Source organism: Calonectris borealis, chromosome 10 (genome assembly GCF_964195595.1).
Source record: "Calonectris borealis chromosome 10, bCalBor7.hap1.2, whole genome shotgun sequence".
Classification (NCBI taxonomy): domain Eukaryota; kingdom Metazoa; phylum Chordata; class Aves; order Procellariiformes; family Procellariidae; genus Calonectris; species Calonectris borealis.
Window position 1 is genome coordinate 14166416 of NC_134321.1, and position 27516 is coordinate 14193931.

The 27516-nt window shown below is 43.2% G+C and overlaps 1 protein-coding gene across 2 annotated transcripts; it reads right to left on the minus strand.

Annotated features, from left to right (window-relative positions):
• Positions 1-3766: 3766 nt before the first annotated feature.
• On the minus strand, positions 3767-27516 carry IP6K2 (inositol hexakisphosphate kinase 2). 2 transcript variants are annotated; one of them, XM_075158954.1, is made up of 6 exons: positions 27430-27516; positions 11252-11550; positions 8879-9101; positions 7886-8061; positions 6399-6574; positions 3767-4551 (listed from the first exon to the last, which is right to left on the minus strand). In XM_075158954.1, exons 2-6 carry the CDS (start codon positions 11451-11453, stop codon positions 4054-4056), a joined length of 1275 nt encoding a protein of 424 aa, XP_075015055.1. In that variant the 5' UTR covers positions 11454-11550; positions 27430-27516; the 3' UTR covers positions 3767-4053. The 2 variants fall into 2 exon arrangements, with proteins under 2 accessions (XP_075015055.1, XP_075015056.1); XM_075158955.1 differs by lacking the exons at positions 3767-4551; positions 6399-6574; positions 7886-8061; positions 8879-9101 and adding an exon at positions 9970-10230.

Below are 27516 nucleotides of genomic sequence, written 5' to 3' on the forward strand. Positions count from 1 at the left end.
CCCCAGCCAGTCCCAGGCTCCTTCCCTCCACCAGCCCCAACGCCATGCATGGGGCCAGTGCTGGCAGGACCTCCTCACACCTCCCCAGGGGCACGAGCCTGGACCCTCACCACCTCACAGGCTCTCCCCTGGGTGACAAGCACGGGGGCAGCAGGGCTGGCAGGTCCATGGACCCCTGCTCAGCCCCCCGCCTCAATCCCCAGCACCTTGCCATCAAAGCAGGGCCCAGTTCACCAGAGAAGCCGGCGCCAGCCACAGGAATGTGTTTCATCTCCGGCCAGCTGACCCGTGGCGATTCCCGGCAGCCGCCCCAATTTTGGGCTAGAAGTGACCTATTTACATAAGACGAGCTCCCTGCGAGCCCCGGGCCGGCGCAGCATGGTGCAGGGGCGGCTGCAGAGCAGCAGAAGCTGCCGCTCATCCAGCCCCTGCAAAGTCCCCAGTGCAGGGTGAGGCCCAGCACATTGCAGCCACCCTGGGCGATGGCCTTGCTGGGGCCGGGCTGGCAGGAAAAGGTGGGTCCTCTCCAAGCATCAGGAAGCAGCGGCCAGGGAGGAGACCAGACACGGGGGAGCCATGAGGAAGGAGACGTGCGCCCAGCATCATCCTCCACGGAGCAGAGGCTGCAGTGACTGCAGAGCGGGGCGTCCCTGCGGGGGTGCAGGCTGGCCCAGCTCCCCGGCCCCCGGCCCGGCTGCAGGGCTGCCCCTTGGCGGTGCCTCTGCCGGGGCTGAGCGTTCCCCAGCGCAGACTGGGGAGAGGCAGCCCGGCTGCCCCTTCCCAGCGCTCCTGCCGGCACAGCCAGTGCCAGCGGGGAGCTCACTGCCCAGGGAGGAACAGAGCCCCGGGGAGCCGCGCTCAGGGCATGCACAGCGAGGGCAGGATTCGTCCCCAGAGGGGAAAGCACTTTCCACAGAGGCAGAGGCGCCGGTTGCCGCGGCACGCGCGCCCCGGAGCTTGCTGGAGGTTTTCTCCCCGGTACCTGCTGTGGCTGCCCGGGCTGCTTCGCCACCGCCCCGCTGCCAGCCCCGGCCAGGAGGGACACCTCCCGAGCATCTGCCTCCAAGGCCGGTCTCGCACCGCCTGCCAGCAGCGGCCCTGCGCCGGTGGAGGAAAACCAGGAACAGAAAAGTCCTCGAGTCTCCTCCCGAGCCCTTCCATTATCCAGTCAGTCTGTCCTTCGCCATGCCCCGAGAGGCAGGCAACCCCTGCCCCCCCGGTGACTACATACCCCCAAGACCAATAACGGCTCATCCCAGTCCTGCTCTCCAAGAAGCCCAGGCGCGGGGGTGACGGGCAGCCGTTTGCAGGCGGGGGGGCCGTGGGAGGCCTGCTCCCACCCCAGCGTGTCCCAGGCTGGCAGTTACGCAATTGCCTTTCCACAAACACAAGGAATTGCTTGGAGGGATTTGTGCAGAACAGCATGGAAGGAAAACAAACCTGCTCTTGAACTTTGCGAGATAATATGTTATTCAGAGCGACTTGCCATCTGGGTCGCCCCCTCTTTAACCCTTCAGGACGTGGTCTGGGCCGGGATGCCTGCGGTTTAGATCAACGTGCAGGTGAGGGAGATTTTTTCCTCCTGCCATTTTGCTCTTGCAGCTTTTAAAGCAACTAATAAAAAAAGTCATCTCTGTCCCCGCTCCCCCTCCCACTGCCGCAGGCCCAGGAAGCTCCCAACCACCTTGTTGCTGCTTTGCTGCGCTGGCACAGCCCCTGCTAATCCTCACACAGTGCTGGCAAAAGGATTTCGGGAGCACAGGCCAGGGCTCGCAGGGGCGAGGTTTGTCCCCCTGGCCCTCCCACAGCAGCACCACTTCTACCTGGGGTTTTATTATTATTATTATATATGCACCCCCAGTTACTCCAGATCTGGGTGCTGACACCCTGCTGGTCTAAGACCAGGTCTAGACCCAAGCTTACTCGGCAGGCAGTGTTACTGAGAGGGCAGTGCCCTGCCTGTACCCAGGGCCCTGTCTGCAGGCAGCAAAACAAAGAGGACTTGTTCTGGAGGCAGCTTGCATCAGAGCAAAGGCGATTGTTCTCATCGGATTTTATGAATTCCCTCCAGAGTTCCTACGTAACACAAGTATATTAGAGGACTTTATCCCTGCTAATTTCAGACTACAAAGTCAAACCGTCTATCAGACGAATCTGCACAGGCAGGCTTGTTTTTGTGCAGCACCAGCGATAGCGCCTGCCAAGGGGCTCGTCATGAGCTCATTAGCAGAGGGCATCGCATCCTAAGCAGGAGAACCGAAAAGGAAACATCACGTTTCAGCCGGAACCCGTCTCCGTGTTCCGGGCACTTTGACTCACACCGACAGCACATCCCGGGGACAGCAGGCAGGAGGTGTCGCTGATGCGATTGAAAGTGCCAAGAATAAATAGCCCCATCCTCCCTGCCCGCCCCCCCCCCCCGGGGCTTTTCACAGCCAGTGCCAGGAGCAGCTCAAGGGCAGCTCTTGGGGCCCTCGTCAGCTGCGCCCAGCACCGGAGACTCATGAAGCAGCAACAAATGGCAAGTTAAGGATGGGCAAACCTACCTCATGGGGAAACCCCCCACGTGCAGACATAAAATAGTGAGGTAACTGCATGATGTAAAAATACCTGTTTAATGTTGACATCAGTTTGTGCCTGAACACTATGGAACAAACCAAAAAAAGCAACCACAAACTAATGTTGTAAGAGCAAAGGTAAAAAACCTTTTCAAAAAGTACAGAGGAACACAGGACAGCCATCAGAGAGACTTTGACCAGGAGAACTTGATAGCAACAGCCGGGGAATATGAAACTAAAGCTACAGGGCTATAGCCAATTAAGAGGGTGACCTTCCACCAGCGGATCCGCAGCCTTCCTGTTACACCTCCCCGCTCCTCGGCACACCTGCGGGAAGCCAAAGGATGGACCAGGGAGATGATGCCAGCATCACCCATCTCCCCACTCTTCATTTCTACGTAAACTTGCTGCTTTATCCCGAGCAACTGTAACAAGCAACAGCATTCCCACACTTACCTCACCCCGTTTTCTTCGGCACTGTCACGATGACTTACAAGCTTCACAAGGGGAGAAGTCATTTATCTAAAAATGGTTTGATAAGTGAATGTTCCTCTTAAAAGAGGAACCAGTGGTTTGGAGTTACTCTGTTACCTTTATTTCAGTTATGCACTGTCCTCTCACTTTCTGACACTTCCTTCCTGTCTATTTGTCCCAAGATTTTAAGCTGCTTAGGATACCTTTCAGGCTCTGCGGCTCTCCCCTAGTCGCTGCGGCTAATCTTGTAGGAGTTTCTTACGCATGTTTTGGCTCAGCTTAGATTAAAAAATTCAATAGCTTTGTAGAAATGGGTTACCCAGCATGAGATCTAGTTTACAAGATCCTGAAACAGGAAACAGGTTGTTGGAGATTTTAAGAGACAAGGTTCTCACTTACCAAAGTCACATCATCATTCTGGTTGGAAGGGACCTCCTCCCATCCAACCTTCTGCCATCTGGTCCCTCTGAGCCACCTTTCCCCCCAGTCTATATAGGCCCTCTTGCCTCGGCCTCTCCTCAAAGGGCAGGTGCTCTGGCCCCTGCCCAGCTTGGTGGCTCTCTGCTGGACTTGCTCATCGCTCTTGATGGGAGGCCCAGAACAGATGTGCTGTTCCACACACAGTCTCACCAGGCAGGTAAGCCTTGCTGTTTATACGCTGCTTTTGCATTACACCACCAGAAAGATCTGAGCTTCATCTCTTCCTCAGTCACCAGCAACAACAGAAGCATCACTTACAATGAACAAAAAGAATTTTATTGGAACGTATACACACAGGGATAACAGAGGTATCTGAGTAATCAAATATGGAATGTTTAAGAAAGTTAAAATAAATAAGGATACCAAGTTTTGCCAGTGCTAGGTCCAGCACCAATATAAGTAAATGCCCTCTGAACAAGTCTGACTCTGACAGGACCATCCCTGCAGAGCCTGTAAAGATTCCTACCACCAGAAAGTGGCCAATAATTTTGGAATACAAAGAGTCACAATAGTGCTTTCTACCGATGCGCATTCACACTGTTTATTCACTACTTTCGTCTCTTATTTCTTTAATAATATCTATTAAATTCTGAAGTCCAAAAACATAACCCGTGTCTTGGCCCTCATGCACCACGCTATCTTCTCCATAGTACTTGCAGGTTGTGTGGGCAAAGTCTATCATACGGACATCAACAGTACTAGCAGTCGGTTTGTAGGCATATGCTCCTGCTGACTCATCTGAAGATTCCTCTGAAAGGTCCTCTAAGTCCTCTGGGTCTGAGTCGACAGCAACTTCCTGCCTTTCCTTTCCATCATAAATGATCAGCAAGGAGCTCGAATAGAAGCGGTAAGACTCCTGCTTCTCTAGGACAGACTTGAGTTCAGTCAGTTTTTTAATAACAGATTCAAAGAGTTCCCTGCGCAGGTATTTGCCGTTATGAAAGAACTGGTAAAGTGCTTCTTTAAATCCTTGGACTGAGAGTTTTCTTCCGTGGTATTTATTCATGAACATGAGCTGGCCAGTGCCTGCCTGGTAGACCTGCACGTATAAACACACAGAAGACAAGAGAAAAGGAATAGTTAAAATTGCTGGCAATAATGACTCAAAGCCTTGAAGGGGAAAGGGAAGGAAAAAAACCACCATGCTACAGAAAGCTTTTACAAGATGACATACTACTCTCTTAAAATTGCTCTTGCACAGTTACAGAAACTGCTAACAACAACAGATCCAGCAGCGTCTATGGAACTCGGAGGCATGGAGGAAATGGAAAATTCCTTCCGTTTAGATTTGAGCTTTTCCACCAGGAATGTAAGAATGAGGAGTTTAAGTGAGATTAAGAAAGCTGCAGCCAAGATCTCCGAAGTCAAGCTACAATTTGTACCACAGCCACCCATTCAGCTCATTATCTGCCACTGCTCACAGGCATACCAGTTGATTCCCAGAATGCTGAGCTCTAAGTGACAGCAACCACTTTTGTATAAAACTAAGGTATGCCCTTAATCCTCTGTATTTAAAGAGGACAAAGGTGCTCCTGCAGGAAGATTCCTTCCTACAGAAGAGTAGTCTGCACACCACACAGCTCGATAATGCCTAAACATCTGGGTCAAGTAAGGATTGCAGGTGCCTCCAAAGTTCCTCCTTGTTTTCCAGCACAGGTCTATACTGGAAGGTGAACAATGAGCAGGCCCTGCTCAAATCCCAGCACAATGTGGTTAGAAATGCAGCTCCCACACTTCCGTTTCTACCTCATGCTTTTCTCCAAAGTTAAACAGTGAGCTGAACACCAAACATGCCAATAGTCATGGGGTGGACAAGTCCTAGCAAACACTGCTGGCATTCCTGGAATCTACTGGATGGGAGGAGAGAGGCTTCAGAAAAGCCTCAAATACAAACAAGTTGTTTCCCATTTGTGACTCTAGGAACACAGAAACAAGTAAACAAAAAACTCAGGTGAAAGTCCACACAACTCTCTCTCCTTATTTGACCAGAAGTCTTATCGCAAAAATTACACTACTTCTTTGCACTTTGCAACAAGTCTACTTTAAGCAGTGAAAGATCTGTGGCTTTTCGAAGTCGACAAGACAGAACTGATTGCTTCTTAATATTCTGGCAAATTTCCACATGCTTTATTCAAAATGCATGTACTGGCAGACCCTCCTTTCAACTGTTTCCTACGCTATCCTGAAATGTTAATCGAATCAGTAATTTTACTACAGAGTTTTGAATTGCTGCTATTGTGCTCAGAGAACACACTCACTGATGTGGAGTGCGTACTGCAGGTTGCTCCTCCAGACCTTCAACTGCTAAGTGACACTCAAAAGCCTCATTCTTCTCACTGAAGGAAATGAAGCTGATGAAGGGTCTAGAGCACAAGACTTATGAGGAGCACGTGAGGGAACTGGGGTTGCTTAGGCCAGAGAAAAGAGGGTCGGGGAGACCTTATCGCTCTCTACAACTACCTGAAAGGAGGTTGTAGTGAAGTGGGTGTTGGTCTCTTCTCCCCAGTAAACAGAGATAGGACGAGAGGAAAGGGCCTCAAGTTGCACCAGGGGAGGTTTAGATTGGATATTAGGAAAAATTCCTTCACCAAAAGGGTTGTCAAGCATTGGAACAGGCTGCCCAGGGAAGTGGTTGAGTCACCATCCCTGGAGGTATGTAAAAGATGTGTAGATGTGGCACTTAGGGACATGGTTTAGTGGTGGACTTGGCAGTGCTAGGTTTACGGTTGGACTCGATGATCTTAAAGGTCTTTTCCAACCTAAATGATTCTATGATTCTATGATATCAAGGATAGCAACACATGGGATGACTACAGAAGCCAAAAACCCCACTAATAGAAATGGGTGCAAATCTGTTGCCCTACACATAATTAGTTTTCCTCTCACCTGCATGCCACAGACTCGGACTCCGATAACAGCTGATGTACTCTGCTGACACTTGCGAATCTGATTAGCCTTCTTCTCTTCTGACGCATCATCTCCATGTTGTCGCGTTCCCATCTTAAGGTCCAACACACATGGTACTTCGTACCGAGACGTTAGGTTTTCCAGCAAAATGAATTCTGATTAGTTAAGGAACAATCCTCACAATGAGGAATACAGGTTTTAAAAACATTATCACAGATTTTATAGCCACAGTCTTAACTTTAAGCATACCCAAAACAGGCCCAGTATATAGAGCCTATCAAAAATTACAGTTACATAAACTTGGCATAAAGCAGAGCGAGTATCTAATTCCAGTTTCACTGATCTCTAGAGAAGACAGGTGAATTTCCACATTAAGTGTTGGGGAAAAAAGTAACCAGGGTCATACAGAAATATACTGTGGCACCTGAGGCACAGACTTGAAATTATGAAGTATTTCTTGCCTAGCAAGAGACATTTTCTTGTGGGAAGTAAAGATTTTGTGTGCTTCAGTTACCATTCAAAAACAGTGAAGGATTTTCACACCACCTCTGAAACAGAAAACTTAAAAAGCATTTCAGAACACCTGCAGTAATACTGTTCCAGAGATTTCACACACTTCTACTTAGATAATTTAATAATCCGCTACAGTGAAATAGTGAGGATACCAGCCATTAAATGCTTTCTATCGTTTTGAACAGTTTATTAGTCAGAGAGTAATCTGTTCACCAAAACTCCTCACACACGAGGAATTTGTTTACCTAACTATATATTAATATTTTTGCAGGATGTATCAGTTGCATCCAAGCCTGTATACAGCAAGATCTTTTCTCCACAGAATGCACAGGGTGGAGATGTTTGCCTACAGTTCCAGAGCACAAGAACAGTGTGTTTCAGCTTTCATGGATTTGGTCACTGTTTTTGTGTTTCTCATGCTCCAATCCTACATGACAGTTTACATTCAGCTTTTCTTCATCAAAAAGGCTCACTAAAAAGAGACTACTAGAAGCAGACAACTCCAAGTATTGGAATATCCTCTACATTTAAGGCAACGTTAAGAAGTTGCTGAAAAGGGAAAGATGACACTAGTTTTTAAGATCACCAATACCAAAACAATAACAAAAAGTGACAGAACTCTTCTCCTTTGAAAGCTTACATTAGCAGACTGGTTTTGTGGAAGATCCCAAACACAGTATGCTGTAAAACCTTTCCACTAACTAATCCACAACTTGTAGATTTGAATTAAGTTATCCCTATTTCCTAGCCTAGCTACTTTATTACATGCTGGAAGAGCCCATGTTCTGGAAATTGCTGGCAATCCCTTCAAAGTCACCAAACAAATAATAGCTTCAGAGAGTCTCTCTGGATTGCAGTTACGCCTGCGCTGCACTTTTATCTGGCATGTTCAAGAAATAAAAAGCAGAGCCCTACTCATTCCATTGTTATGAGATATTTTCAGGAAAGGATACTATATTGATTCCGGTGTTTTGCATTTTCCTTCATCCGCTGTAACTGCTGCTGGTGACATTTCATGCTCCAAGGATTATGGTGTTTGAACTGTGAACTGACATTTCCTTTTTTCTCTACAGTATAATACAAGACTTCAGATTTCTTCAGCCACTCAAACTCTTCCTCCAATTTGTGACTAGAAAACAGAACAAAGCAGCAAATTAGAGGTCAAGTAGAAAAATAAGAACTTTAAAGGTGTCGTCAGTGGATTTAACTTTACAAACTATTTTGCTCACCTTCACTAACAGCTAGCATAAGCTTTATTTTGCTTTCTGTACAACTAGACAAGTTGCCCATCAATAATATTTCAACCTTTATAAAGCTACCTCCACATTAATATAAATTAGCATATAGCCAAATACGTTACAAAACATGTCGTAATTCTATTTATATATTATTTACATGTGTGAATTACTTCCATAGAAGTAATGGAAGAAGTAGCAATATGCTTTAAGATTTATCTTTTGCTAAGGTTACTGTTTTTAGCACAATACATCACAGCCCAGTTTACAGTGGACAATTAATATAAATGAACGAGGGGAAAAATTTCACTAACAGGGACAAAGCAGGATTCCTACAAAAGTATGCCATATATAGTAACACTGAAATATTTCCTTGTTATTATACCATTATTGTGCTTTTGCAGGTGGTTGGTGGTGGGGTTTTTTTGTGGAAGCTTCAAAAATAACATTGGGAAACCTTTTTCAATTGACCACAGCAAAAAAAAAAAAAGAGAAAAGATTCAACACACTACCGGGCTGAGGACATATTAGTTTCACTACTGAACCTGTCTGCACCTGAAGAGGTCAGGAAAAACAAAAGAAACAAGAGAAGAAAATGAAAGTTAAGAGCCCTGGAGAATTCTCTGGAATTCTAGAGACCAGATCCTAATCTGACAGCAAAAAATGTTACGCTTCAACGCTCTGCATTCCAGTTCCCCCTATCAAACTTACCTTTTCATTTTTTCCTCTTTCCTGTGCTGTCGGACCCAATCCTTAGGTATCTTCTCATTTTCTAACAACATTGTCTTTTTGTTAGTCCATCTCAACAGCTTACTTTTGGGCTCACAGTCAGAATTATCTAAGTTTTCTAAGTTATCGTGGTCCCCATTTAATGGATATGCTATTAGACATAAGTTTCCATCTTCATCCTCTTCAAAGCTCACTGATACCACACCTGAAGAGAGAAAGGACACAGACAGTTATGAATTGCTGAAGTGACAAGCAAGCCTTTTAGAACACATGATTTTACACTAAGAATATAACAACTCTTGGTTTTTTCTCTTACCCTGGTCCTTAGTTTCTATCTTGCCACAGGCCAAACCTCATCTGCCAACCTAACAAATATCAAAAGACCTAGACAAAAATGACACCTGACAAAAGACAATTTATCATATTGACAAAACAATGATGCAAAAGGTTCTTTTCTCTCTCTGATGCAGTCAAGTAAGAATCAAATAATAACAGGAGACAATTTCAATTAATAAAAGTTTTTATTAATTTAAAAAACCTGACTGGTCTGACCCTAAGCGAGATGTAAAACATCTGTTAACATCTTGCAGTGAAAAGTGACCTGCACCAAAAAAAACCCACACCAAAAGCTTTAAGTTTTGCATGACAGCAAAGCAAAAAGCACTTATCCAAACAACATTTGGTTAATAGATCCCCAGGGGAAAGGAAAGATATGGAAGTAAAGCAAAACAAGGAAAATGTCACATTACAATAGAAACTAGTCCAAAAGCTTCCACTTAATCACCACGTTTAATTATACATTTTCTTCTCCTTTTTGGAATATATTTTATTGATACTGGTTATGCAGCAATCTTGTGAAATAAGTAACAAAAATGCAATACAAAACAAATCTGTTTGTTGTACAGAAACATGGTGAACCTTGAAAGTATTTTTTTTTCTCATCCTCCCCTCAATAGTCTCTAGAGCACCGCATTGCATTTTAAGAGAGTCTTAGTGGAGCACTCTGACAGAGATGCGCTCAGTGCTACAGCAGCAAGTTTCAGTGGTTAATGAAGCCATAACAATTGTCTGAATTGTTTTTTAATTCTATTTTTCAGTCCTCTCTCTTTATTCTCATATCAATCAGTCTGCACAGTTCTTGCAGCTCATCACTAGGCCAGAGGGGAGAGGTCTCGGCGAGAGATTGGCACTTCTGAGCTGGGCAGGCGGCTCCGAGACCTACAGTAGCTGGGGCAGGGAGCGCAGAAGCTCTGACTGATAGTCCTGCTGCCACAAAGGAAAGGACAACAGGAAAAAAGGGGGGAGCCAGCTAGCAAATGGCCTTTGGCTTTGTCCTGGAAAAAATAACAGAGATGGACCAAGTGATGCCCCTTACCCCTAAATCCCTCCCCACACTCCCCAAAAAGCCATATACACTAGTACAATTGTTCTATTACATTTTGAGAAGTATCATTCAAGGATCACATTTTCTTCCAGTGCAACAGAACTTGTAGTTAGATGTGTCAAAAAGTCTCTGTAAGCTTGCAGGGAGCATAACTTTGAAACATCTCCTGTGAAGTCTTCTGCCAGTTTCACAAACAGTATGCAAAACATCGTCACCCTTATGGTTGTTAAAAATCAATGTGTTTGAAAAAGCAACTCCATTTTAAAAAGTGCTTCAGACATATTATTTATTAATCACCAGGCAGCAGTTGATGGAATAGCGAAGAGAAAGGAAAGTGTTTCTGTTAACTAGCACAATGCTTAGGAGAACTGGAATTTCCACTCCTACGTAACATCTGACTCAGCCTCATCACGGCTACTTGATCCTTGCCTACCTAAATGCCATGAATTTTCATTTCCTTAATGGCAGAAGCAACACTGCAAATATTCAACAAGACACATTGCTGACATGTATTTATTGTGATCAAAATGAGAGTCAGAGGAGAAATCCCAAACCAAAAGAGACCACAACTAAGCTTACACAAAACACTGTCAACCAATCTTACCAAATCCCTGTAAAGAAACATTAAACAAGTGGCAAAAAAAAAAATTTAGAAATCCACAAAAAAGCAGCAGAGAATTACTGAAAACATTCACAAGCTGTTAGCTACTTACCTGTGCCTAAGGGAGATATATGGGCTATCACCAGCAGAGCTGCTCTACTCTAATGCTGTTAGTCAGCCCAAACACCAACTTGGCAAGCATTTCCACCCTGCATCTCCACAGCCTGCCTCAGACAACATCGAAATACATGAAAAGAAAACCCTAAAATCTCTTCCACACAGAAGAGATTTCAGAGATAACAGAGAGCACAGCACGCTTGTATTTACAGAAAGAAAAAGCCCAACCCCATCCTAAGGTTTGGTAACTTACCCTCATATTGCGGAGTGAATTTACGCATTTCTGTTGGGAGAGTCTCATAGAACTGGTGTTCCCTCTGAATAAGGGGTTTACAGATGGTCTTGTCATTAAACCGGAGGACACAGGAGTGTCCTCCAACCTGGTGGACAAAAGGCTCGAGCAGGACTCCCTTGGAATAGTGCTCCACTTCCATGGCTCCAAATGCTGGGCTCATCCTTGTCGCACATTAGACAGAAGGCGGCGACAGGAGTGAAGGCAGTTCAGAGCCAGAAGCCTCCGAGACCTGAAGGTGTTTATTCCGATTCAAAAGTCTGTTAAAACAAACACAAGAGAGCGCCGGGCCGTCAGCCTCCCCGCACGCTGAGGCCTGGGTAAGCAAGGCGGAGAGCCGCTGCCGCGCGGTGCCGCTAGCAAAGCCGCGGCGAAGGCGCCTCCGACCGAGGGGAGCGGAGCGGAGCGGAGCGCGGCGCCGCTCGCTTTACGGAGGCGGCCGACTGCGGGCCAGCCCGGGGCGCAGCCAGGCAGGCACGCCGCGGCCCCGCCCCTCAGAGCGCCGCAACCAATGGGAGCCTCCGCGGGGCGGGGCGGATAGCCCCGCGGGGCGCTCGCCCCTCCCGGCCGGGCATGCGCATCGGCAGCGCTGGTCAGAGGGCGAGCTGCGGCTAAAACTCCTGGCCTTTTTTTTTTTTTTTTTTAATTAAACAAAACTGACCGTAAGTCCTGGCGAGTCCTACTTCAAGTTACGCCTCACGCCCTCCAGCGTCCCCTCACAGACGCACCAGCGTTCCCAACGGTTCCTCCCTGCCCCGCACACATCCCTGGCCGGCCAGAGCAGCCCCCAACCGAAACCGAGTTTACAATTCCTGCCTTCCAGACAGCGAGAGCAGTCACAGGAGCCTGCCGGGGTCCAGCCTGGACACCTATTTCACCGGTTTATTCACAACAACCCGTCAGATACTTAACACATTACATAGATGCTAACTTCTCAGATGAAAAACATAATCCTGATAAGCCATTTTCCAAGAACTTATTTTTGCGTAAATACAGCAGAAGGCAGAGTGTTTTGTGCCATCTGCATCCAAAGGATCTGCTACTGTACCCCTGTGTACACGCCACTCACCTCTGGCCAGCCTCCAGTTCCACGCAACTTGCACTTAAATACGCAATTAAAGGAGCAAAGCTAAAAAACAGAACATGACTGTCTTGGTCTCTACCTTCCAGTAAATTTTTAAGTCGAGTTGCTCTAACTCTAGACCTGAGCTTTAATGATTAACTTTTTGCAGCTAAAAACAACCTCGCACTTATTTTGTCTGAAGATCATTACACGAACAATAATGCACTTAATTCAAAGGGACTACAAAGTGTTCTAGGTCACAGGTCTATTTTTATTTGTCCTCCTTAGATATTTAACAGCTTTACATTAACTGGAAAAGCAGAGACCTGCGGGCTTAAAGCAGTGGCACTAGCAGAACTACAGACACCTACAGCATGCCCTGTACGTAAGGGCATTAATTGAATTACAACTAAACTGCTTAAAGAAACAACAGATCGATCAACTGAACTCCAGCTCCTGGAATGTTTACCTGCGCCTAAGGGTAACAGGTCAATAGAGTTCTACCCGCTACACACCAGTTAGCTTTTCTTCCCCCCTCCTTTCTTTCAAGAGCCTTATTTGACAGAAAGTTACCAGCTTTTTTTTTTTTTAACAAATTATTTAATACAGAAAGCAAAACTCAGGCCACCTCTGAAAGAGTATGTAAAATTTAATCTGTAATAGTATTTCCCAGAAACAATACTCTCTCCTGATACTGTTTATATTTTAAGATTAGAGCAAAATCAGTAAGCTTTCCATCTCCATTTGTACTACCTTGAACTTCCCAGTATTTTTTTATAATGCAGCTACTGCATCCCCAGAGGAGTTTCTCCTCTGCCAGAGCATCAACAACTTGACAACTTGGAGAGCCACAGGTAAAAACCTCTCAGTTCCATCCTGGACACAAGCCATTTCCAAAAACCTACTGAGCTACAACCAAGCTGAGCCACGTTACGGTGCCCGGACAGCGTGGGCAGCCGTGTACCCTGGCCTGACCTCCAACACCGGCCGTCCAAACCACCTCCGCAGCCGCCGCAGTCAGAAGGTGGCACTGTTAGTGCTCCGGAGCCACAGATTTGCTCGATGCCCCCCCACAGTATCACCCACTCCACACAGGGCCATACTGCTCCTCACGTTAGACTCGACTGTAAATAGGCCTAACATACGTCAAGCTTTCATCAAACACACACTTAGCAAACCCCATAAGTTCCTGAGTATAGCTCTGACTGAGAGTCGCTTCCATTTTCTATTAGAGAAATTCTAAGCATCAGCTGGTGTTTGTACAATGCACCAATGATTTTACAAGTCTCACGAATTTTCATCAGGATTTCCTAGAGCCAACAATGCCTCCAGTCTTCTGGAATTTCCCAGGGAAAGCCAGAAGAGTGCCGGCTTCCACTGGGAGGCACAATTACATACGTACAAGATCCTGTGGTGACAGAGCTTTACACTGGCACAGCCACTTTTAATAGCATCACAGTACATCAGCATTACAAGAGCCACTTTTTCCAAGACATATTACCATTCTGTGGCCGCCTTTCGAATTACCCCTGATGTAGAGACATTGATTGGCAGCTGCAGCGATTCAAACTGAGAAAGTACCTTGCAACATCCCTTAACCTCAAACTCCTAGTTAGTCCTAGTTCTACTGCATCAGAGTTGCATCAGGAGTTAAGTCTTGTAGATGTTTATGCTATAGAAATTACTCTCTAGCAAAAAGCACCTCTAACACAGACAATGCACAACACCTTGTTTACCCAACACATCTTCAGGGAGCTCGTTAGTAGCAGCTCAACATGTTTGCTTTCATATATACCCAAGTGGCCTGGACAATACTTGCACATGGTGCACCACTTCGCTCGGCAATGGAATTGCCAAGCACAGAATTGGACAGGACTACTCATGCTACTTTACCGTTTCCTGAAAAAGTAAGATCTGGCAGCACATCACATAGTGTAACTTCCCATTCAAGGGATAACAAAGCAAGTTTTTTATAGCTCTGGTATTAGAAAAATATCAGTTATGAAATATCTAGGCAGGGTTGGGTTTTTTTTTTGAGAGAGAAATGTTAGAAACATCTATACATAGTCAAACACAGTGTACCCAGTCTGCATGACCACAAGGCAAATGTGAAATGTACCAGAGACAAAGGGGGAAACTCACACAAGTAAAGATGAGTTTATTGTGCCTGTATTAGTAAGCTCTCCTTCTGTTTTTATCTTCCAAAACCACAGTGCAACTCCCACATGTTCTGTTTCTACTATGAGATTTTTGTAGTATGTGACCCTGTTGAGAAAGCTGCATTAATACAGCTATGCAGTACAAGACTGTGTGCAAGAGGACTGCTGAACAGAGTGTCAGCAAGGGGCGCCTTGCTATAAAGACTTCAACCAAGCTCCTTATTTGTGCAAAGCAATTTACTGCCCTCTTATAAACCTATAATGTGTATATGATTTGAACAGAGCAACAGTGCTCAAAAAGGCAGCAGCAATCCCGCACAATCCTGTCAATAATTTAAATTATAATGAATCCAGAGGTTTTAGTATGCACTTTGAACAATTAGTATTTTAGCCTTTCAAGATAAGAAGCACTGTTTACCTAATAAATTGTTTGTTTTCATCCAATGAAGTTCTTGTCACTTGCAAAAAATTTTTGATTAAGATCTTAAGGTTTTTTCTGCTGCATGCTTTAACACTACCACTATAAACAATCAGGATTTGTTTGTTATTTTGGCTCTATTTAATATAGGGAATCTTGCCACTCAGATTCAGACTGGAGCACAATTGTAACACCCAACAGAAATGCTTTGCACTGTTTCATTTATAAATACCTTACTTCCATAAACAATCTCACAAGTACGTCAAATTGGTTCCACTTCCTTGGAAATAAAAACTTTAACTGAAGACCAACAGCTTCAAGTGGCATTGATGTCGACCAGCATAAGCACAATACAGTTCTTCATTGCCTTTCCTCTGATTCTACACCCAAGCTTGTTTTCAATGCTCTTTGAGCAAGAAAGAGCACAGAACAGCTGTTTTTAGGCAGTTTTCCAGATACTAAACGCAGGCTCCATGTACCCTGCCCTTTCCCTCCTATGTGCTTTTAAGTGCCTTTGGTTAAGATCTTTTGTTCAAAGGACACATCAGCAAAAAGAAGCAGATGTACTATTCTTTCACATGTCAAGGATTTTAAGAGAAAAATCTGACATAACTTGAAGGAAGCAAATAAAAACTCGTCTAGACACAGTAACAATAGCTTGGGCCATGTCATACTTACAGTAAGCTCTAAAAGATGTTTAAAACCCAAATCTGTAAAACAGAAGTGACATGTACAGACACCTTATTCTCATTCACGTGTGACAATGACCATCGAAAGAATACCGCAATGAACTCACGTTTTCAGACTTTTAATATTAATCTCAGGTGACGGCATTCTTTGGAAGGTATTTCATGTCATTACAGATTCTCAACTTAGTCCCATATGTAATTGCATTAACAAACATCCTCTGGAGACCACAGCTCTCAATTAAGCAGCAGCTCCTTCCTTCATAACAATCTCAAAAACACCACCTCTTCCCAAAACTTTGTAATACCAGAATTACTGACGCAGAGTTGCCCACCTAAGCAGTCTGTTAAAATTGGGTTCTCTCAAGTGCAGACTTTTTACTTTGGGTGGTCAATATCTGCAACTCCAAATAGCCACAAATCAGCTTTACAGTGACAGAAATAGCAAGGCAGCAAAGCCTTCTGCCTGTCCTTTTCTCACCTCACTGGGTAGTGCAAAGGGGAAGCTGACAGGGTAGCTACCAGCAGAGCAGAGCTGCTGCAGGACACCATAATCCTGCTGAACCAGACAAAGCTAAGCCCCTTCCCGAGGTTCCAAGGAAACAGAAGAATGGCACAGCCTGACAACATGAGAATAAGAGTTTCAGTGACCAATTAGAGAAGCCAAAGAGAAAGCCGCTTCAACCCGAAGAATACCCAGGAAGAAATGAATACCAGCTGAGAAAGGACATAGGAACATGGAAATATCAATGTAGAAAGTGCGTGGTATATTTGTGAGAGCCCACCACGTGTTTCGTGCACAAAATTGAAAAGGTACCTCAGGTCTGAGTTGCTAAGTCATTACAATGCTCAAAGAGAATGACCCTTCACGACTGAAGCAGAATAAACACACTTTAAGAACCTACAATACACCTATCAAGCTGGAATGGCTACAGGAATTTTACAAGTGCTTATGTGACCAAACTACACGTTCCATTACTAGTATTCTGTTACTTTACAAATAGCAAGGTACATTCCTTGAATCAAAGAACACAAAATACAAAGCAGAGGATGCAACATCAGAATATTAAAAACATTAGATACGTTAAACATGCTCAGATTCAAAGTTCTTGCACAACTTGTGATTCATTTTGATGAAAACCAATGCCATTCCTCTACACATAACACTATTTTATTAGCCAATTTGCCCAGTCTAACATTGGTAAGGGATTGCTTCTAACATTCACTTTAGTTGCTGCTTGGCTCATGAATTGAAGTTACTCTGGTGTGTTATGCTCCAGAAGTTCTTAAGACTAGAATGCAGATACTCAAATTCTCTAGTGTCCTGTCAGCTGCCTTAAAACAGTATCAGAAATACAAAATTACATTTTAAAGATGAACTGCATATAGATTAGGAAGCAAACCCTGTACAATAGATGTTTTTCATTCTTAACAAAAAAAAAGACCTCTGTGTTCATTCATCACAACTGTTTTAATAGATTCCTAACTTTGAGGATGTGTTATACCTCCAAATACAATGCAAGTCCCACGCTAGGACGCTTTTGAAGCCTTTTGTATCTTCAATAGTAACAATATAAGTAAGTTTAAGCAATAAAAGCTATAGTTTCTAGCTTTTTATCTCATTAAGGTAGAAAGGGAGAGCCCGCATAATAATGTGCTCATATGAATCCTATGGTTTTGGAAAAAGCCTTAAGAGTAGCCTTAAAATCTGCATGATCACAGGAAGCAAACACTTATTCTGGTAACTAATTTTAAGGAAAAAGTTTATCTTCAGTGCAAGAGTGCATTGACAAAAAAATGGTCCCCTAAACTACAAGTAATGCAAATTCAATACAGCAGACTTAACAGCTTTCAAAACTGGGGGGGGGGGGGGGAAGAGGGGCAGTGCCACAGCAGCAAGTGGGGGGGGGGGAGACATCACACAGGTGACCGTATTGCTTTTGAACTGTCTCATTTTCCGTTTTCCCTAAATGCAAGAACAAAATACGACAAGGCAGCAGCATGCTGTAGGTCTTTGCAACATTCACTAACAAATTTGGCTAGTGTCTAGAAATACCCAGACCCATAAGGTATTTCAGAAAACTACTCCCTTGAGCTTACTTTAAAAGAAAGACTAAAGTGGAAAAAATACCCCTTCTTTTTCATTAAGTATAACTTTAAACCAAGTGGCTGTGATGGGGAAAAAAAAAAAGAGGATGCTGAGCTGTAAGTTTCTACAAAAGTTATTTAAGCTCTTCTGCAGCAAATCAATCAATGTAACAATCATTAAGTTATCTCCACATGACTTATACTCAGAGATAAGTACGCATGAGGTTCTGTAAAAATACTCAGCAGGTACACTTACAAATCCAAGAGTAAAATACCAACTCCTCCATACCTACATATTGAGACTACATGTGCATTCCCTTTCCAAGCAGAAATACTTTTGCTATAGCCTTCACTGGTAAATCATGAGGGTGATGGGAGTCAGGCACTGTAGTGATGAGTCTATCATAACAACCTACAGATACAAAAAGCCAAAAAAGAGCAAATTCTTCTTGTTGAATGTAGGGTGCTTGGGCTAGACCAATAAAAGAAACTACCTACTTGTTAAAGTGTTGATATAATTTATTTTTTTTAATCTGTATTAAATGGCTGGTAACTGCAGCAACACATTGCTGTAGTTTGGAAAAATGAAAGAACTTCTCCAGATAAAAAGAAAAAAATTCCTCAAATTGTACATAAACATACAAAACAGACTGAATCTAGGAATCCAGAATTACACATGAACTCATGCATAAAGTTTCTACAAAACATGTTTGCAAAACCCTTTGGGAAAGTGACAGAACTAACTGGATAGCAGTCTTGGCCCATCAGGGTAGAAAGCTAATCCTATTTTTAACATTAGGCTATGAACAAAGGATTGCCACCAAGAAAGAATGCATGCTTATTATCAGGTGGAAAGTATCTGTTCATCAGTTTAATAAATTAAAGCAGCAGCCCTTGCCCTTCTCCATCTCAATTATGGGAACTCCCTGTATCAAGTTGTATACATTTTTCCTGCTGTATTATTGGAGGAATTTAACAATAAAATTGAACAACACCCACTGGCATTAGATTTTTAAGAAAATTCTATACTCTGTGCCAGAGCTCATCTATCACTGGCACATGACAAGCCAAACACAGCTGAAATAGTATTTTTTTTTTTTAAAATGTTCCAACATTTTTGTAGACATTTAACAGTTTAGCATATCTTCAAAACCACTAAATAATTCAAAAAACCTCTAGGCAGTTTAAAACTACAGTGCAGAAAAACATCCTGAAGTGTTGTAGTTTCTTCTGAGGTCCTCAGGTCAGGTAAGTCACACCTAAAGGCACTAATCCTCTAGACCTTTTTCCCCTCCACTGAAAGCAGAGGGAGGACAGTCCAATACTGGCTACAATGGCAAAGACTCCCAAGGGCTACATTCAAGATCTTGTTCTGCTATGAATTTCTCAAGAGTGTAAGCCAGCACCCTTGGTAGAGATCACTTTTTGTAAAGAGGGAATCAGGCCTATCCAATAGGAATTTTCTCTATAATACAGAAATGAAAGACGATGCACTCAGATGCTGACAAATGTATAGAAATGTGTACTTTTTCAGCACAAAACATTTTTTTTAAAAGTAGCAATATTTTTATGCTACTCCTTTTACTCTCTAAACATGGAGTTCTAGTTTTGTCTTCCTTTAAATATAACCCAAACACAGCAGTAGTTACTATGAGAAATAAACACTGCCACAAAGTTAAGGCATGCATTTACACCTATAAGTTTAACACCACAGCTGCAGAGCCATCTCCTGTAGCAAATATCAGAAAGACTTTTGAATACAACTTTGAAACTAAGAATTACGGAACATTAATATATCTAAGCATAACATATTAAGGGAGCAAACTATAAACAAAAAAATCTGAAGTTGCATAATGTTCTGTTATTGTTCTTCATGCACAATCATTATCCCTATCTTCCTTAAACCAGCTCTACATTACTAAGAGAAACCCAGTTCCCCAATCCTTTTGTCTGAGAAAGCAAGGCAGTAACCAAGGTGGTCTCCAAGAACTTCTAGCTTTTTCTTAACAGAAGCATGCACTGAAACCCTTCAACTGCAATTTCTTAAACCTCAATGAGGAGGTCATGTGCTCAGTACAATTAATACTTCACCATCCCAAGAAGTTTTCCCTACATCATTGTAATCTGTAAACTTAACAATTCCATATACAAAGCTCTGGAGAAATGCCAGAGTTTTACCTCTCAAGTAAAGCTATTTCATCTCCCTAGAACTAAAATAAAGCCAAGTTACAGGTTACTAAGCATATTCAGCCAGAAAAGAGCACGCAATTCTGACCCATGCAGTTTTTCCAGGGATTGTGTAATTTAAGAACTAGCCTCTTTTCCAAGTAAAAATGCCATGGAAACTAAGAAACCTGAACCACCAAAACTAAGCTACTTAAACTTCCTATTTAGAAACTGATCCACCTTAAAACAGTATTCTGGCACCAGCAGCTAAAAACACCAGTTGCTATAAAAAGACAATACTGCCCTTTGTCATGGAGAAACCAAAATAGCATTCAGCCTTTAATCTTCCGAAAATATGACAGCAAGAGCTAAATTGTGTGGATTACACACATGAAAGTGTTACTCAAGATACCAAAAACCCCAGAAATCCCAGCATCAAGATTAAAATAAATCCAAGGCTATGCCTTTCTCATTACCATGAATTTAGCAGTCTGGGAACTGTACTTCTAGCCAGTCAATAAAAGAACATGGTATCTTTGTGACTGGCCCTTAAGTTGTGACCAATTTGCCATATATGAGAAGTTGCTGAAGAGGACAACTGTCAAGACCTGCTCAAAGGTCACATTCACTTAACTACACAAAGATTTTCTCTGTCTGTATTCCCTTCAGAAATCCCAATTCCTAATACTTTTAAAACCATACGCACTAGCGACCCACAGGACAAGATTGTTAAATTTAAGCTTAGATGCCCAAATCCTAGAATCCAGTCTAACTCCTTGAGCAAAAATTTCCAGAGGAGCACAAAGCAAAAATCATCTATAAATAAACTATTACAGTAAGAATTGTGCCCAAAATGCACAGTTACATATTTCATGCATCCCATTTATGTGTATATTCATCTATACCATCAACATACTTCAAATGAAGAAGCTTAGTCCCTTTTTGTGTAAACTGGTCAAAAAGTAGCCCAGAAGGAGATAGTCATCAGACTTGAAATGCCCGTCCACATTTTTAACAATAATTCTTCAAGTGTGGGTTCCAAGAATTTACTTCTGACGATCATGATAGATGGAGGTTTTGCTCCAGAACAGCTCAAGATCATGAGATGCATTTAACATATCTTTTTAAATTGTATTTATGTTTCAAAACATTTCAAACTACTGAAAACACATCTCAAATCAGATAACATAACCCAGACTTGCATCTTAAAGGAAAGAGTTTATATGATTCAGTGACCTCTACATGCTCTTTCCCTAAAAGGAGTTATGAAAATAACTGGGTCCTAAGACCTTGAACATATAGCTCCTTCCAGGATGACTGAGCAATTATGGAAGTTCAAATCCCAAAAATACAAAGAATAATTTCACTGTGCTTCTTGATAAACTGCAACAGATTGGACTTGAGCAAGTAAGGACAGGTGAGGAGTCCTGCAAGATAGACTCTGATATGGCACAACAAAACCAAGCGGAAAGTCATGGATGTTTCCCCTCGTAAATGTAACTCACTTCAAGCACGGTTTCTCCCTAGTAAAAGGGACAAGGACCTTTTGTACAAGCACACCTGCACAGTACTTCAAAAATGCTTTTTTAAAAAAAAATTATTTATGTATTTCATATTTCATCTTTCAGTGATCTCATAGTACACCATCTGGGGCCAATTACAGGCTCACCATAATAATCACTGTGAAAGAATTAATCCATTTTAATCTCATATACTTTACATAATCAAACAGCAGTACAAAACCACTTGAAAAAAATCTTATCAATTTCAGTGATCTGTAAAAGGAAGTTTTCGGAGGAGCTTGGCTGTATTGCTCTCATACCCTTGCAAGCTGAAATACATTTAATGATGCAAAAGAGCCAGTTTTATTAGCCCAGGTAATGGGATACAACTATCTTTAAGTTTTACTCCCTTAAACACATCTGTTGCTTTACAGGCAATTTTTATAGCAGCCAGTGATTCCACAGCACAAGCAAGCGTGGTTTGCACAACTGCCTTCAAAGAGAAACAATCACCAACCAAAAAGGGAAGACTCAGACAGGATGATTGCAAAAACCCCATTTTATCTTCAAAAACCTGCAACATAGCGCCGCCATCCACACTGTGCTCATGTTCCAATTCTGTATTTCTAAAAAACTGCATACTGTCAGGAAAAAAAAAATTCAAGAAGTCAAGCTTATGAAAGACCATTTTATTTTTTGGAAGCAAACTGTGCATAGTGATGTTAAATCATTATTTGCACTTTAAAAAAAGAAATCACCATTCAGCATTTACATTTAAATGCATGAAAGGTTTTATTTCAACAGAACTGGAAGACAGTCCTCCTCTCACCATGCAACTCACCGCAGCTCCATCAGCATTTACTTCATTTACCAGTCATCCTTGAGAGACTACTTGTTTCCATGAATTCTGAAATGATTCTCCAAAAACATTTTGTTCCCTCCCCATCTAGAACTATACCCTCAACTTTAATATTCACAGATGTCTCTTCAGAAAACTGACTGGTTACATTAAGCCAAATCCAAATTTCTTCCTAAGTTAGCTTGAACAGATTCCCAGTTACAATGCTAGTTATTCCAGTATGAGCACATCCATCCATCAATTTAACCTCCTATCTTCAGTTAAATTGAATCAATCTTCTAAAAGAGCTAACACCTCAGACACATCAAGATGATGCCTATGTCAGCAGTTTCACTCCTCATCTTTGTAACAAGGAACTACAATAATCTAATTGACATCACTGTAAAAAAAAAAAATAATCAATTGCCATCACATTTCTCCATATATCCAAAATGTTATTCTGGAAAAAGATATGAAAAAGGAAAAGAGCAAATGTTAAAAGGAAGAGGTCATCTTCAATAAGCATAAAATTAGGCAGCACCCACAATTCCTGATAAGGTTTCAGGCACTGTAGAAAATTTCTGCATCACAGCACTGCATTGCTATTTGAGTACACTCAAAGCCCTCTGTGCTTCAAGAAAGTAAAATCAACATTTTTGCTGTGCTTATTCTAATACAGATTCTGGCATAAACCCCCCCAAACTCTTGCTTCTTTCTATGAGGAAAAATAGCCTAAATAATTCTATCTTCTGTCCTTGAGCTTGTTCACTGTAAGTGTCAACAACCTGAGGCATCATTAACCAGTTTCAGCAAGTCATCCAAATTAATTTTTTTCAGTTCCTTCCAACTTTTTGGATGTCAACACAGAAGGACAGAAGACAGGGACAAAGAGAGGCAGTACAGTTGAAAGGCTACTGCGCGAACTCAGTATTTACCTGTTCTATTTGGGTTATTAATTGGCTGATGAGCATGTACACAGCTCCATACCAGCCACCACCCGTGCACTGTCTCTTGCCCAACCATTCATCATGGCGCATGCACAGTTTGTCTTCATAAAGCAAGACTCTCACCAGTCAAAACCATTTTATGAGCAAGCTTTTCTTCTTCCAGTAAGACAATGCAAAACTGAGCACTAACTGGTTCCAACTATCTCCAATAGACAATCTTCCATATGCACCAGCAACCCAGACACATGGTCATCAAAGACTGCAGGTTAAATATCTGGTAACGCGTAGAGTGAAAGAGCACTTCCTGTACCTATTAAGAAGATTATCATTACCTTATTCTAACGCAGCCTGTTTTTCTGAGACAGTCAGGACTTCAAAGACTTAGTGCTACACAAGTCGAGAAGTTGCAAGAGCTTTTGGTGATGATTTCAAGCTCCTGAACACCCGATTAAACACAACCAACCAATGTCAGACCTTCATTGGAACAATTTTGCTTCCATTATGTCTGCAGTATTTCAGACTTTGCAGGAGGAGAAATTTCTAGCTACTTACAGTCCATGATATTGTGTCATACAGCTTTTTGCAAAAGGGGGGGAAGAAAGAATTATTCTGAAACCAAGTAGTTATTATGAAAGGCCCAAAAATAATGTTCTAATGAGATATTTCTAACAAAACCTATAGAAATGCACATCTGCAGTTATACCTTAAAACTTTAAAATGTAGCCTCTTGATATTTGAAAACTATATTGTTTCAAAGAGACAATAATCTTGTGCAAGACAGAAAGCCAGATAAAAGAATTAGCGAGAGAGGAAAAATCCTCTCCCCGCAATGGAAAATTTTCATCTCTTCAAGCAAGGCACAGAGATGCTCAGCCGGACCTGCGTTGCCTGGAGACCAACTGCAGCTTCTTGCCAACAGGGACGAGCTAAGCATCAGCAAATTCAACAACTGATAAGTGAGTGAACTGAATGAGAGGTAGCAAGTTTTTCCACACACCAGTGTAAAAACCTGATAGCTTTCAGAAAATGGTTCTAGCCTGTGCTCACTAGACACACAAGAATTATGAAGAATATAAAATATCAGCCTAATAAAGCTTCAAATTCCACAGCTTAGCTCTTACCCCCACACTTCTGGGTACAGCTAGTGCCACAGACTGCATTTAAGTCAAAATTTTTAGCAACTCCATTTCTGCCCTTTCAAGCTTTCGATGCAGTATCTGAACTTTTGGAACACATTCCTACCCATTAAACAAGTTCTGTGTTTATGCATTGGTGCAGAAATATTAAGGAAACCAATGAACTACATCAAAAAGGAAGAAGTTACACCTTGGCTTAGCATTATAAACCACATCAAATCATGCTTCACTTCAAAACCCTGCCTTTGCCCCTAGCCTTTCCCACCTGAAGCGCAGCTCCCCGGGCAGGACAGCATCAGAAGCGTTACCGAGGAGACACTTGTTTTGCCTATTCTGGATCTGGAACTGCTCCCGAGCTCAGGCAGACACCGACTTCACTGCAGGAAAAGTGCTCCTGACCTCCCAGAGAAACACCTCAGCTGTCTCCCAGTTTCCAAACACCATCAGATGAGAATCATCAAAGTAACTGACATTTAATACCAGTTACTCTAGAATTCCCCCAGACCTTATCTAATTCAATTCCCTAAAAGTATTCAGATAGTAAAGAAATAAAGATTTTTAAGAATGTCTAATTTATCCCTTTAGATGCAATATCCTTGTGGAATTTCTGTCGCTAGTGAAGTAGGTTTTTCACCATCAACCTGACAGCATACACTTCCCTGCCTCCAGCTATTCCTAAACTAAAAAGGCAGACATTTGTGTACCTAGCACCATAGCTGACAGACTGAGGCATCCTTAGTTATGACAAGGTTTACACCCTTCCCCTACCCTTTAGAAGGAAAAAACATCCTCAAAATATCCTCTCACACTCCCCAGCTGATCAGAGAACAATGAAAGTACCACCATACCAGCGATCTGGCTGGAAGCCCATCCACTGACAGGCAGCAAAGAGTTTCTTTCTTCAACATTTTTTCTCATCCTGTTTTTTCAAAACTGCATGCTTGACAAATCTGAAGTCTTCCTTGCAAGCAACTGGTAGGGAAAGAATTTTTGACAGTACAAAGCCCAGCATTCATATGACTGACTATTACCCAGTTCTCCAGCTCCTTTCCAAGTTAGGTACCACATGGTTATGACGGCTCTGATCTACCTTTCCTCAAGAAGAAACAGCAACATAAAGCTTACATTACTTGTACGACCAAAGTACCACGGACAAGATAACAGATTATTACTTCAGAGAGGTATAAATAGCAAAGACAGAAAAGGTAGGAAAATGGCTTTTCAATTAAATGAATTAACATAAATTTATGAAAACCTACCTGGCCAAGTTTAAGGTCTGAAATTTTTACAAACAAATACATATGAATGGCTTCCCTTCCCTGAAATCCTTTCTGCAATCCTTAACCAGGAGACACTTCTGAGCACTTAAGATTATTCGTTTTTGAAGAAATATTCCTGAATTCTGGTGGTTAAATCATTGGGTTCTTCCTCATTTAGTCATATAATCAAGAAGAAAATTATAACAACAAGCTGGAAGTTGCTAAACAGGCCAAATGTAAAATTAATCAGTCCATTTTTAAAATACACATATTTGTGTGTGAATGCATGTGAATATAGAATCTAGTTTCCATTCCTTAATGTTATCATAAGTCCTGAAAATATGCAAATTAATTTCAACTTAAAGACAAATTTTACAAATAGTTTTTATCTTATATAAGCAAAGTTATGAGCAAAGATGCCAATTCTTAGACATTTAAAAGCCAAAATAACCCTGACCTTGTTATTCTCAAGTGTCAAATTTGAACTATTCTACTCTCACTTCGCTGTTAGGTGCCGGGTAATGATCAATAACACACCATCTGACTGAAAAGTTAAAACAAACAAACACACATTAGCTTTAATGTTCCATAACTAAGTATTAAAGTAAAATTCTAATTACAGTATTTGACACAGAACTGCCCCTTTAGATGTTTATGAGTCTCAAAAAGCATATGGGCACTGGATGCATTTCTAAAACACCTGAGTATATGGGACACATAAAGCACTGTGGCAAAAAAATAAAGACAGGCTAAAAGTAGAGAGCAATTAAATTCCAGCATATATCAGGAAAGGTATCAGTGTTAAACACGCATACTCTTCAGAATGGAATTAAGGCCAAGGACATATCAGGGTGTAACTACCAACAGGCTGTTATTCTATCAACAACGATAACATTTATTTTCTTAAGCAGTATGCCGATTTCAAAAGCCTCAACCGTAAGTGTTTTTGTTTAAGAGCCTGAGGGCCCCAAGCTACGTTAACAAGGTATTATAAATCTGTGATGCTCAAAACAGCTCGTAACAAGACATCACCCAGTATTTCCGTTTTACACAGAAAAAGGGTATTCGTGAGCAGCACGTCCAATTATGCAACACCTGCCGAAGCACTCTTTTTTCATTTTGTAATACTACCCAGTGTATGAAAGAGTCGTCAAACCTGCAGCACATCCATCACCCAGGCAAAACGGAAAACCAACGTCTTATGATTCAGACAGATGAGAACTGCTGAGTAACAGCAAGGGGCGACAACCAGCTCCGGGGTCACCCAGCCACGTAAGACCGCAAAACTGTGCCTGCCCCCCCCGCCCCCGCGCTGAGGCAGGGCCGGCGCAGCCGAAAGCCTCCCGCCCCGGTAACCCCCACCGCCGCCCTGCACAGCCCCGCGGGGGGAGAGCAAGGCTCGGCAGGAAGCGCGAAGCGGTGTGCGAACGCGGATGCTCCGTGAACGCTGTTGTCCGCCCCCGCCCCCCGCGCATCCCAGAGCAAACCCGCATCCCCCGCGGGTGATGGCAGGCCAGAGCCCTGCTCCCTCTCTCCCGGCGGAACACCAGGGCAGTGCCCCCCCCCGCCGCCTTTCGGGCCCCTCCCCCTGCCGCCGCCACACGCCCGAAGCTGCCGCCGAGCATCCCCAGCGGGAAGCCGGGCAGCCGCCTCCCCCCGCCTCCGCCGGTCCGGGCACCGACCTCCCGCGGCGGGCGGGGCTGGGGCCTGCAGAAGGACGGCCCCGCCGCGCCCCACAGGCCAGCGGCAGCCCCCAGCCACCCCCTCAGAGCCGACCGCACCGGGGGAGGGGTAGCCGGCGGCGGGTTCGCCGAGAGCCCGCGGCGCCGAGCGGGCCGCCCGGCAGGCCCAGGGGAGCGGCGGGACGCGCCCGTTACCTGATACCAGGCCGGCGCCGGCGGCGGCTTCGCCTCTTTTGTTCCTCAGACGTCAAAATGGCGGCGTGGCGCGGGGCCGGCCCTCCC